The sequence below is a fragment of the Natator depressus genome, chromosome 11 (assembly GCF_965152275.1).
Source record: "Natator depressus isolate rNatDep1 chromosome 11, rNatDep2.hap1, whole genome shotgun sequence".
Taxonomy (NCBI): domain Eukaryota; kingdom Metazoa; phylum Chordata; order Testudines; family Cheloniidae; genus Natator; species Natator depressus.
The window spans coordinates 64,698,559-64,711,656 of NC_134244.1; the positions used below are offsets into that span (position 1 = coordinate 64,698,559).

The window sequence follows — 13,098 nt, forward strand, 5'->3', positions numbered from 1 at the left end:
CCCCAGTTTCTCTGTGCCAGGTGAAAATTTCCCATTAAGGGGAATTTATTCCATTTCCTTTTATCATTTATTATTGAAGACGAAGCGTGAGTGGATGGCTTTTCAAAGATGACAGGGTAGAATTTTAAACAAAAACAACAACAGAAAATTCACACTGGAAGCTGAGAAGAGAGCGAGCGAGAGAGAGAGAGAGTGGACAAAGGCTTATATAGTTTATAAACTGCAAAATACACAGGAGATTTAGGTTTGTGGGAAGAGAGCTGTGCTGTGTAACCATTAAATGATTATGGCAGTGTGTAAAAAGTCTGATTGTCTGGTATGAAGCTCTAAAACTTCAAACTGTCATTTGGTGAAAGATAATACTGGGAAAGAGAACGTTATAAAAGTCTAGAATCGCTGCCACTTTATCTGTTGTTGTTTCAGGCTTGGTTACAAAATGGTGAGGTTTAATTTTTGGAAGATTTTTTTGCCCTTGATCTATGGAATGAGGAAAACCTCTAGGTAAAAAGGGAGGCCAGGAAGTCCCATTGGTGGGTGACCAGATTGGGAGTCAGCAACCGACCTGCATTTTCTATCTTCTCCTGGTTTTAACTCACTCTAGCGTCTTCTCCAAATCACTTGGGGTTTTCCAAAGTGCTCAGCATTGGCCTAACTCTGCTCCCATTGACTTCAGTCAGTGATTGGAGAGACTGTAGGCTAGAGTTTCCCAGTGAGGGACTGGGAGGAGAGTAAGGTGAAAGTTGAGCACTTTGGAAAACCATATCCTTAATCTGGCTGTGCCTCAGTGTCACCATCTGTTATATGGGTATGATATGACGAACCCATCTTTGCCAAGCTCTTTGAAATCCTCAAATGTAATTTCATTTATAAGTGCTAAGCATTATTTTTATTAAAACATAATCTATCTAAACATAACTGTACCTTTCTGTCAAAATGTGGATCCAGATCTGGGTTTCCAAACACCTAAAGTTCAGAGCAGTTTGGATTCAGGGTCTAGTTCAGGGGTAGGCAACCTATGGCACACGTGGCAAAGGTGGCACGCGAGCTGATTTTCAGTGGCACTCACACTGCCCGGGTCCTGGCCACCGGTCCAGGGGGCTCTGCATTTTAATTTAATTTTAAATGAAGCTTCCTAACCATTTTAAAAACCTTATTTACTTTACATACAACAATAGTTTAGTTATATATTATAGACTTATAGAAAGAGACCTTCTAAAAATGTTACAATGTATTACTGGCACGTGAAACCTTAAATTAGAGTGAGTAAATGAAGACTCGGCACACCACTTCTGAATGGTTGCCGTCCCCTGGTCTAGTTCAACCCATTTTAAAGACAGTGGGCTAGATCCTCAGCTGGTGTGACAGAATCTGGCTTAGGGGCTGTTTGCAAAGTTCTCATCTGGACCCAGATTTCAAACACCTCCCAATATTTGTGGGGGGGAGGGTGTTTTAACTCAGGGTAATAGCACATGCCCACTTTTAGGGTAAAATTTTGGCCCCAATGAAGTCAGTGGCAAAACGTCTATTAACCTGAATGGTGTGAGGATACCACCCATCTCTCTCTGTATGTACTTACTACACATACTCTCCTTTGTATACTACGTACACTCAGTAAGGCATGAAGACGTGAGAAAACACGACATTCATTTTTCCTTGTTGAACACTGTCTGATATGAGGCTCTCATGGCATCTTGCTTATTAACTACACTGAAATCCCTTTTCATCGCTAGTCCCCCGGAAGTGATATCTCTTCAGAGCACCCCAAAATGGGGTTCTAAAGATGATAAGAAAAGATACTATCTCATTCCCCACGGGTATGGCAAATTAGCTAGTCACTCATGTCATCCCGTGCAAAATTAGTCATCTTCTTGTTTGACGACTAAGAGTTCAACCCTTGTCTAAGTCACTAGCCCAGGGCTAATGAGTCATGTCTTCAGATTTACAGGCTTTTTTTGGGGGGGGGGGGGGTATCATGATGAGATATAAAAAAAGCTGAATTGAAGCAAGCTGCAAATGAAGGCAATTTTCTTTCTCTGTCAGTAATCAAATGGCAGCCCGCCCCATGTCTTCTGGAGGCAGCAGAGAGAGCACGCAGCAACCAGCTCATTTTCCTGGGGTCAGGTCCACTCACTCATACTTAGGTAACACAGAATCTAAGAGATGAATCAAACTCAGCTGTGTCCTCGCTAATTGCTAGTGAGGCTGGGCGTCTGTTTTGCCAGAGAAGAGACAGACGTTTTTGGCCCTCTTCCCTTCTGGGAAAGCATTACAGCCTTGCGTGTCTGTACTACTTCATGGGCACATGAAATATTAAGCTACTGCCCCAAGAATTTCTGTTTGCATACGCACAAATGGGTCTCAAGCCTGAATCCAGCAGTGGCATATGCAGATCTTGCTGTATGGCCTGCCCTTCCGCTGAAAGCAATGGGGATGCTTAGGAAATGGAACTAGCCCAAAGTGAACCTATGAGTATTGCACTGGAGAGGGAAGATAATCTAGGGGAAATTGGACCTTAATAAATCCATTGAGATGCAGCAGCGGTGGGTCATTCCCTGGGAATTTTCTATGCATATGGGACCAAATCCAAACCCAGTAAAGTCAATGGGAGTCTTTCCATTAACATCAGTGGGTGTTGGATCAGGCCCTTTCTCTCTCGACACTAGAAAACAATAGTGTTCTACAGTGAGAATTAAGGAGAGGAGTATTAGCAGACTTTGAAGGATATAAGGTGGTATTCCCGTGCTCAGCCCTCTGCCAGCAAGACAGAACCCCCAAGCTCTACTTTCACTATGGAATGAATTTCTCACTGTAACTCTAATGTGTAGCATTTATACCACACATTTCATCTTTAAAACTATGCAAATATTAACTAGCGAATCCCAACTCCCTTATGAGACAGGTATGTCATATTATCACCACATTGCAGATGGGGAAACTGAGGAAGTGAGATGTGGCTTTGGGCAAGTAACAAATGGCATAAGGCCCAGATCTTTCAAGGCACATAGGTGCCAAACTCTCATTGAAATACTTAAGTGTCTGATCAGGGATTAGAATCCAAACCATGGGCTTTGACTCTCCTGTGACTTGCACCTGTTTTTTATCAGTCAGACTCCAATGGAGTGAATTGAGCAGCTTGTTATTTAAACTGGTGTGAGTGACAAATCCAGTCCAATGCCTTTCTGCTTTCGGAAGCATTCCAGTAAATGAGACTTCCCGCCTCTCTTCCCCCTCAGATAACACAGTGATATTTATTTAAAAATACCACAAAGCCAAGGACAATAATTCAAAAGCTCTGATTTAGGAAAATAGCTTATTTGTTAATCATTTCCTCTTTCCTGATTCAGTGCTTGCTTGCATATAAAATATTGATTTATTGGGCAAGCAAGGATGCTCTTGGCAATGAATATGGAAACAGAAGTGCTGATAAAAGTATGTAGGCTTTTTTATGGTTTGCAAAAGCTTAGCTTAGAAAAGGTAGCTTAGAAACCAGAGAGAGAACAGAAGCTTTACCACAGCAACAGATAGAGGCAAAGAAAGAAACATAAGCTGATAGAGGAGGGAGAAAAATGGGAATGGAGATTAAAAATGAAAAAAGAGAGCTGGCAAGACACATGCAGTTCAGCTGGGGATGTGCAGAGGTGGCCAGAGCATAGGGGACTTGGTGAAGGTACCAAAATATGTGATGTCTGAAAAGAGAAAAAAAGGAAAGAGAAGAATTAAACCTAGGGGATGCTGAGAAATCTTGTTGAAATTAAATATGAAATAATGAATGGGATACAGAAGGTAAATCGGGTGTGCCTGTTTATCATCTTTCTTAACGCAAGAAGGAAGAGAAGTTCAGTGAAAAGGAACACATTTTAAATTGATAGAAGAAAATGTTTACCTCGGCATATTAGCCTGTGGAACTCATCGTCACTTGATAGCATGGAGCCTAAATGTTTAGCTAAGGACTCACCATTTTATATATCTAGGATGAGTGATTGTTTAAAGGTATATAGACTGTCATGCTTCAGGGTACAAATCAACCATGGACTGATGGGGTTAGGAGAAAATTCCATTGGTGAGTAGGTTATACCATAACTACCTCCTTCAAGGTGTTTGCACTTTCTTCTCGATCATCTGGTGCTGACCACTGTCAGAGACAGGACTCTGGGCTAGACAGACTTTGGGTCTGATTCAGTCTGGCAGTTCCTATGTTTTTAAATTTACAATGGGAGAAAAAAAGACAAACCAGAGTGAAGTTGGGGGTAGAATGGGTTGTGGGTGGGAGATTTTGGATACCCTGAACCTGAAGATGGGGAACAGGCACCTGTGAGATATCTGTTCAGTTAATATTGTGCTGGACTGGCTTTGTGTGTATGAGTGTGATGTGGCCCTCTAGTGGCTTGCCGGCTGAGGGGATGGGGCTATTAGCTAGGGGAGCTGTCCTTTAGTTCAGAATGGTGCTTTTGCTGCTGAAGGAAAAGGATTTGAATCCCAGCCGCCCAGATGTGCATATATGCTTTATCGAGTAGTTGTCTGCAGGGGACATACAGAGGTAGTCTCTTGTGTGTAAGACAAGGATCTGATGGCTTAGGATTAGCTGAGCCCATCTCTTCTCCGCCGTCTTCCCTGTAAACACACATGCTCTGGCAGCGGCCATCTCTGGGTACCACATGGCAGACACAGATTCACACATGCTCATCTGTTACCGTAAAGGACTGTGTGTGTCTTATATTTAATCCCAGTGAGTCAATTCCAGAAGAAACAATGAGGAGGGCCAAACAGATCGGCTTCTCAGATAAGCAGATTGGGAAATGCCTTGGAGTGACTGAGGCCCAGACCCGGGAGCTGAGGCTGAAGAAGAACATAAAGCCTTCAGTGAAACAGGTACAGTATGAAGCATGTCTGCTTTGGCAGCACTGCCGTTGGGTTGGGGGTCTGGGGACCTGTGATGATGGAGGAGACATGAGGTTAATAGGCTGGTAGGAACAATATAGGAAAGCAAGCTCCATTGAAGTCAAGAGGAGTTTTGGCATTGACTTTAATGGAGCCAAGATTTTACCTTTCTATCTTATTCTCCCCCAGCTCTTGGTCCGGTTCTGCAGCCCTTAATGCAGCAGCTGGCAACAGTGGAAGGAAAGTGAGAATACACTTCCTTTCTCAGCCCCCAAAGAGAGAGACACTTCTTTTGAGTGGCCTTGATTGAAACCTTGCCCTATAGCTGCAGTAAAATGCGAAAGGCTGAAAGCACCACTGCTAACCCACCACCTTGTGACCCTGAAAAGTATAGCTAGCTTGTTTGCTCTTGGTCGTAACTTTTTAGAGGGAAATGCTTTATTTTAAGTGTCCCATCAGTAAGGGTTCGTTTGGTATTCATTGTGATAGCACTGAGCATAATGAGTTCATCTGGTATTCATGACGATGTCATAAGTGCTTCATAGGTGTTCCATTGTCATTTCGCCTTTCATTTAAGGGATGCTGATACTCAAGTGCTAGCAGCTGGTTTTTGTCCTTAGAAAAAAAATCATTGAATGTTCTTGAAAGTGCTTGGAGGGCCCATCTGTATCCGTAGGCCCAATTCCAGATGCCAAATATCCTTTTGCTCCCCAGCTGGTGTTTTCCTTTCTTGTCCTCACCTGGTCTAGGCAAACTTGCCAAGCCTTGCAAATACATTCCGTAATAATAGTAATGAATGGCAGACACTTATATGGTGCTAATAACATACAGTCATATTATTCATTCCTCACTAGTGTTTGGGCAGCCGATGGGTATTCATGAAAATATTTAATAATCTAGAAAATTTCTTGAGTTTAGCATGTAAAATTCATCCCGGCAGTGCTTTATTGGTATTCCCTGTTCATTATGCTCCTTGTTTCAGCTATCCATTCTGGTAGCTGTAACAACAGCACATGACTTATGGATGGTCAACCGTATGCTATGTAGAACGAGAGGGAAACAGTTGATGGAAATAGTTTGTGAACCACCCACAGTCTGAAAATTATTCCTCCAGGCTGTCTGGTGAATATCTACATGCAAAAAATACACTGGAAGAAACTAACCAAGGGAGGGGCTACATTATAACAACTGCTAGTGAATATTTCTACCATCCGTAGTCATGATGATCCTCAAGAACAGAGTGTTTGTGCTCACTGTGGAAGTGAGAGTGACTAATTCTTTCAGAGGCAGCCGGCAGATCAGCAATAAGAACAGAAAAGCACCCCAAGGTCCCTGGTGAACTTGGTGAGGGCAGTTTGAGTACAGTGGAGCCTCAAAGTTGGAGAAGAACTACCAGTGGAGGGTGCGTCAGGATAAGTGGAACTGGAGTCAGTGGGCCGATGTTCTGTGGGGGGCTGTTGTCGATAGGACATCGGTGGAACAGGAAGAGGAGTTAGGCTGGATGCAATGCACAGGGTTTAATAAAGTGTTCCACTTAACCTGCATTTAGCTTCATTCTGTGCTAATGAAACAGGTGGCAGCACAAGATTCACCCGTGGAGGAGAAGTAAAGATAGTTAGAAGGAGAGGGGAGTGCAGAGGGACAAGAGGATGGATTTACCATGGAAAATGTCTCTGGACCATGATGCCTTTCGCTAAAGGAGCTTGGCAGTGTGCATGCATAGGCAGTGTGGGAGGGAAAGCTGGAGTGTGGAGGGAGCAGCGTGAGAGGGAAACAAAGGAGTCTCATGTGGAGGAGAGGATTGACTTGAAAGCTAGGGACACAAGGGAAGGAGGTCAGACTGTGAAAGAAGGGCATCAGAACTGCTAATTTACCTTCTCTTTCTGCGAGGGAGTGGCTGGAAAGCAGCGAGTGAGTGGCTGGATTGAAATGCAAAATGGGAAACAAAAGAAAAAAAATCTTGCACCTGTTGATTCATAATGTTCCCCCTTTACAGATTGACACGCTGGCAGCAGAATACCCTGCAGTAACGAACTATCTCTACGTCACGTACAACGGGGAGGTAGGTGGTGTCAAATGCTACAGTATAGCTGCGGCATATTCTAATGTCTCTCCTTCTTCCATGGTTAGATTCTCTAGAGACCTTTCAGTTAATTCTCATTTTCTATAGCTGGTAACTGTTTCAGATGGCATTATGCATAGTCCCATTTGGGTCGGCCTGGAACATTCTTCTTCCTAAACATTTTCTCGGTGCATTAATTGGAAGGTCCTCTACTGACAGCACTTGAAGCCTCTCACTGCAGAATGGGCATAGCGTGCACTCCAACAGTGACAACTTCCCCACAATGCCCCACCAATGTGCCTCAATCCTTAGACCCTCTGTGGGGGAGTGGATCCATATCTTATTATCCAGGGGCTATTCAGTCTTTGGCTTCTCTGCTGAATCTGCCAACCAGGGGGCCATCAGGGTCCTTGTCGCTGGCTGTTTTGTGATGCAGACAACCACTGTTCCCTCTAAGCTGTGCGTGTGTGCACACAGATCCTAAACCCTGCGCACACAGCAAAACAGGGCGTGCACAAAAATTTGCACTGAAGCACAAAAATTTGCACAGAAGACATTTTTTGTGCACATGGCCTGTCAAAAATTGGCACAGAAGAAATTTTTTGCGCACACGGCCTGTCAAAAATTAGAGGGAACGCTGCAGACAACCCATCTCCGAGAAATTAGGCCCACCAATCCATTGGCCACTGAATATCCTGCATGATGGAAATCTTTATGAAAACTATGGGCTATTCATAGCTACCCTAGCTTTACTCGGTCATGTAACTGTTAGGAAAATAGCAAAGGAAACGTTAGCTCCCTAGTAGTCTGGACTGTGACTGCACTGTGCGGTAAATACTTCCAGAGAAATAGAATACATCAAGTCATTCTGTCAAACCGGCATAACCCTTTCCTCATTAGCTGTCTGTCTTATTTTTCACTTCCACATCTTCCACTGAAGACTTTATCCCCTTGCTCCTCCTCAGGGCATTTTCTCTTCCTCCTTCTCCCTCAAATTTCCTCTTTGTAGCCAGCTTCCTTGAGTGAAAGGCCATGCACAGACATAAACCTGGGTCTCTTGTGCTGTAGCATCAAGTGCCAAGCACAGGTGCTCTGGGCTGACCACAGGATAGGAAGGGTCTCTTACTGTTATTTTGTTGTATGGTGCCTTCTGTGGGGCTTCTTCCTGCACTTGTGAGTCACCTTTTCAGGTTGTTAGCAGCAAATCATTATAATTTAAGAAAGAATCCTACACTGAATAATGGGACTGACATTTGTTCTTCCGAAACTGTAGAGATCCACATCAACCATAATACTTAAGGCCAGCAGAATCTGAGGGCCTCGTCCCATTGAGGTATAACTCCACTGACTTGAATGGAGTTTTGCCTGATTTACACTGCAGTAAATGAGATCAGACTCGAGCGCTGGGTGTCTTGCTTTTGGATATGGGCTGAGCATTAGAAATGTTTTGTTCTCATAAACACAGAGTAAGGGCTGCTGGGTATAGCTCCTCATGACTTCTCTCCCTTCTTCCTTAGGAGAATGATGTAAAATTTGATGACCATGGAATGATGGTGTTGGGCTGTGGACCGTATCACATAGGTAAATCTGTCCCCCTTCCACACTAAAGCCATCCTGGGAATTCTTGAGGTTCATTTGATACTCTTTTCAATGGTAACAAAACTGCAAGGACACAGTATATAGCATGTGAATTCCAAATACAGAGCTTGCCTTTTCCATTTGCTTGGGGACTTCATTTCATGCTCTGGAAATAAAAAAGGAGCCTTCTTGTTATTGTTCAGCTGTAACTGGATCATAACACCTATCGATGATTTCCATGGAGATGTTTTTTATTTCTTATTTGCAGCTAACATTAAGGCTCTTGGAATTTAGTATCTTGTATCCAAATTCATTGCTGTTAGACCTAGGATAGTTTGAATGCACGTGCGCCAGCTGATAAATCCTTATTTATGCTGATGATAGTATATGGTTGTGTTCAGCCCCTTCTTGTTTGGAGGATTAAGTGCGCTGTTTCAGTAGACCACTGTGATAATAATAGAAAAATACTTGTTTTTTGTAATTCTTTGAGCTGGGCCAATAGCTTGCAGTGAGTAATTTGGTAATTTTCACCACGTCTTCTGTTGATGAATTGTCCCCGAACAGCTTGCAATTATTAACATTTATTCCCTATTCAGAAATATTTGCTGTGCAATGTTTGGTCTATAAGTCATTCACAAGAAGTTTGCTGAAAGCCGTCAATATCTGAAATTCAGACTATGTTGATTAGTTTTGTTCGGACATGCAAGTCACATGGTATGTTTCAGGTCCCTGATTCGAGGATCATAGCTCTTCAAATCAGGTTTACAGTGTGAATATTCAGATGAATGAAATCAGAATTAATTCTCCAGGAGTATTCTCTTTTATTTGCTGTATCTATGAGCATTCCTGTCAATAAACATATTAGCAGAAAGTAAACACAAAAGGGCTGCAATGTTGTTGAACAATTCAAGCAAATATTTGAGGAAACTATTTTGCAGTATTCACCTAGAACTAGTTATTATTTTGGATAAAGAGCATGGTCCTGACCTTGATCCTCTATGTTTTGTCATTTAGAAAAAAGCATGATCATCTCCAGTAAAAGCAAAGGAAAGCTTAAAGCATGGGGATGCAGGGACTGATTACTTGCACTTCTGAATACCTTTTCCTAGTGCAATGACTGAGGTGGTAGTTTCTTCTTTACTAATCCTTGGAAGGCAGTTTTGTAGTTTCATATGCTGTCTCTCGTAAAATCAAAGAGAAGTTGTAATTCAGTGAGGTCCATCTAGTTTTCTCCACATTCTTATGTTTGCAGGACTAGAACTGGTCAAAAATGGGAAGAGTGTGTCTGTGAAAATTTCAGAATTGTTTCCATTTCTCTTGATTCAAAATGGATCAATCTCCTGTTTTTTTCACAGACATTTCTACAATATTTGAAATTGAAATTTCAAATCAAAACTTTTGTAAAAATCATTAAAAAACGTTCCCCAAACCCACATTTTCTTCTCGACAGCTGGTTTTTAGGTAAACCAGAAATGTCGATAATGATTTCAGTACATCTTTGTATCAAAATATTGGGAAACATTTCTCAGAAAATTTTGTGAAAAAAACAAAATATTGATAATGCCAACGATTTTACACAGGAAGTTTGTTTTAAAATAAAGGCCATTTTTGATGGGAAAAAGCTTTCTGTTTAGAAACTGTGGACCTGTTCTGTGCAAGATAATTGTGACAACATGCACAAGTCAAGAGTAATTAAAAACGACTAGGTTATATTGTGTATTTTTAAACAGTGCCCCATGCTCCTAAACTTTTGTTTGTCTTGTTGTCATTTTGATAAATATAAGGTGCCAAATTAAGATATGATGTAAACTGGCACAAATACGTTGACTGTCTGCTTACACTAGTGTACCTCTTCACGGGTGCTTATCAGTATTACTAATTGACTGCAGGCCCTCTGCAGCTGGACATGGCAATTCCTGGATGTGCCTGGAATATACTTGCACACATTCTGCGATTTTCCAGGTTTAAATCCAATACATTGAAATGCTGACCACAAATGACATTCATGTCTCAAAATTGGGCTTCCTGTAAATGTAAGGACACTTGAATAATTGAAATTCAATTAAAATGGCTGATGACGTTTTGGTGACCTCTGTTGGAAAGGTCCAGTTCCAATTTGGGGATTTTTTTCTATACTCAACAGCTCACAATGAATGAATGAAACATGCAGTTCACTCAAGACTCTAGCTTGAGAGGAACGTGGAAATTTAATTGTGTGTCCATCAGTGAGTGACCTCTATGTTACTAGATATTGTGGAAAGAGCAATTCTGTGCTGTTTGAATTTCGTACAGAACTTGTAACACAATTATATATAAAATAACCATACATATAGTTAACGATCATGTAACTCAGGGTGAGTTCAAGCTCTTTTTGAATAGATCATAAGCATACCAATCTAACGATGTTCCTTAAATTTGAAGACACATCTTTCTCTGTTTATGATGAGCCACTTACACATTGTAGCTCAGAAATGTATGTAATACTAGCCACTGGACACTACAGGCATGCTTCTTCATTGACCTGCGTCTTATTTAGTCATTAACACCATAGGGCAGAGTTGCTGTAAAACAGGGGTAGGCAAACTACAGCCCAGAGGTCACATCTGGCCCACCAGATGTTTTAATCTGGCCCTCGAGCTCCCACCGGGGAGTGGGGTCAGGGGCTTGTCCTGCTCCATGAGGCTCCTGGAAGCGGTGGCATTCCCCCCTCCGCCTCCTACACGTAGGGACAGCCAAGGGGCTCTGCACGCTGCCCCCACCCCAAGCGCCGTCCCTGCAGCTCCCATTGGCCAGGAACTGCTGTCAATGGGAGCTGCAGGGACGGTGCCCGTGGACAGGGCAGCGCGCAGAGGCGCCTGGCTGCGCCACCACATAGGAGCTACAGAGGGAACATGCCGCTGCTTCTGGGAGCTGCTTGAGGTAAGCGCCGCCCGGAGCCGGCACCCCTGACTCCCTTCTGCACCCCAACCCCCTGCCCCAGCCCTGATCCCCCTCCTGCCCTCCAAACCAGCCTGAAGCACCCTCCTGCACCCACTACCCCTCATCCCCAGCTCCACCCCAGAGCCCACACCCCCAGCCAGAGTCCTCACCCCCTCCCAGACCCCAACCCCCAATTTCATGAGCATTCATGGCCCGCCATGCAATTTCCATACCCAGATGTGGGCCTCGGCCCAAAAAGTTTGCCCACCCCTGCTGTAAAATGTTCCCATTCTAATTTGACTACATGAGGTGCAAGCCAATGGAAAATCAGACTTACTGTCTGTTAACTAAACAACATGTAAACTAAAAGTGTTCTGCTCTCTAGACTTGTGCTTTTCACCCTGTGGTCCGTGGACCCCTGGGGGTCTGCAGACTATGTTTAAGATTTCCAAAGGGGTCCGCATCTCCATTAGAAATTTGTCAGGGTTCCACACATGGAAAAAAGGTTGCAAACCACTGAGCTAGGGGGGAAGAAACAAACACACACTCTCCTTATCATTTTGCTTTTTCTTTCAAACAGTATCTTTGTAGATATAAGCTTTTCCTCCTCTTTATAGCACTTCTGTACTTTATGGAATAAATGATAAATCACAACTAATACTGTCCAGTGAAGTTAGGCACCTCCTAGCTTATGCCTCTTGGCTTAAAGGCTCTCCAGACAAAGTGCGTGTATTGGAAAGCAGCAGCAGTTGTCCAGTTAAGATGGACAAGTGTACCTGCATGCATGCTATCAGACAGACGTGATGGAGGCCTGTCTTCCCTGAGCAGCTGAGCCAATGCACATGTTACGCTTGAGAACCTATATTTAAGGGCTCGTACCCTTACCATGCAAGGGCAGTTAGATTTCTTGGCCTGACCTGACAAGTGATGTTGTTCTTTTCCTTTAAGCGTGGCTGCCATAAGTGTTTGTCTGTACTCCCTGCTGTTACTGCATCCTTCTCCCTCTTACTCTTCTTGTTCTTCCTCCTGACAGGCAGCAGCGTAGAGTTTGATTGGTGTGCTGTCTCCAGCATCCGCACGCTGCGTCAGCTGGGCTACAAGACCGCTGTGGTGAATTGCAACCCGGAGACAGTGAGCACAGATTTTGATGAGTGTGACAGACTGTACTTCGAGGAGCTGTCATTGGAGAGGATCCTGGACATCTACCAACACGAGGTAAAGGAAAAGAAATCTAAGCAGCAACAACAAAAAGCCCCTAAAGCAGACCAAACTTCTCAACATTCATCTCCCTTGCTGCTTTGGCTGGGGTGCTTTTAGACCCATTTTGCGCACCGTTGCTATTCCTAGCAGACTGTTCAATAACGCCAAATAAATATTAAGTGATTTTGCAAAGGTGACATATGATGCAATATTTACAAGCAGATTTAATTTGTTGCACAGTCATTTACTGCCCACATTTTTCTGCTTTTGCAGTTCTGAGCCTTAGTTCCCAAATCTGCAAACATTTAGGCACATGCTTAACTTGAAGCATGTGGAACGACTCACATGCTTAATGCTAAAGTGAACTGAAGTGCTTTCAGGGTCAGACCTTATAGTGTAGTGGTTACATGCTGGATGATTTCCAAAGGTGGGGCTGGCGGGTGGCAGGCAGGCAGGCCGTG

The 13,098-nt window shown here is 43.3% G+C and overlaps 1 protein-coding gene across 2 annotated transcripts in view; it reads left to right on the top strand.

Annotated features, from left to right (window-relative positions):
- CPS1 (carbamoyl-phosphate synthase 1) overlaps positions 1-13,098 on the top strand; it is a 153,376-nt gene that overhangs the window by 102,019 nt on the left and 38,259 nt on the right. For both annotated transcript variants that reach the window (XM_074968096.1, XM_074968097.1), the window contains exons 22-25: positions 4,728-4,869; positions 6,875-6,940; positions 8,458-8,521; positions 12,471-12,652. In XM_074968096.1, the coding sequence (XP_074824197.1) occupies positions 4,728-4,869; positions 6,875-6,940; positions 8,458-8,521; positions 12,471-12,652 (454 nt within the window). The remainder of the gene's footprint in view (positions 1-4,727; positions 4,870-6,874; positions 6,941-8,457; positions 8,522-12,470; positions 12,653-13,098) is intronic.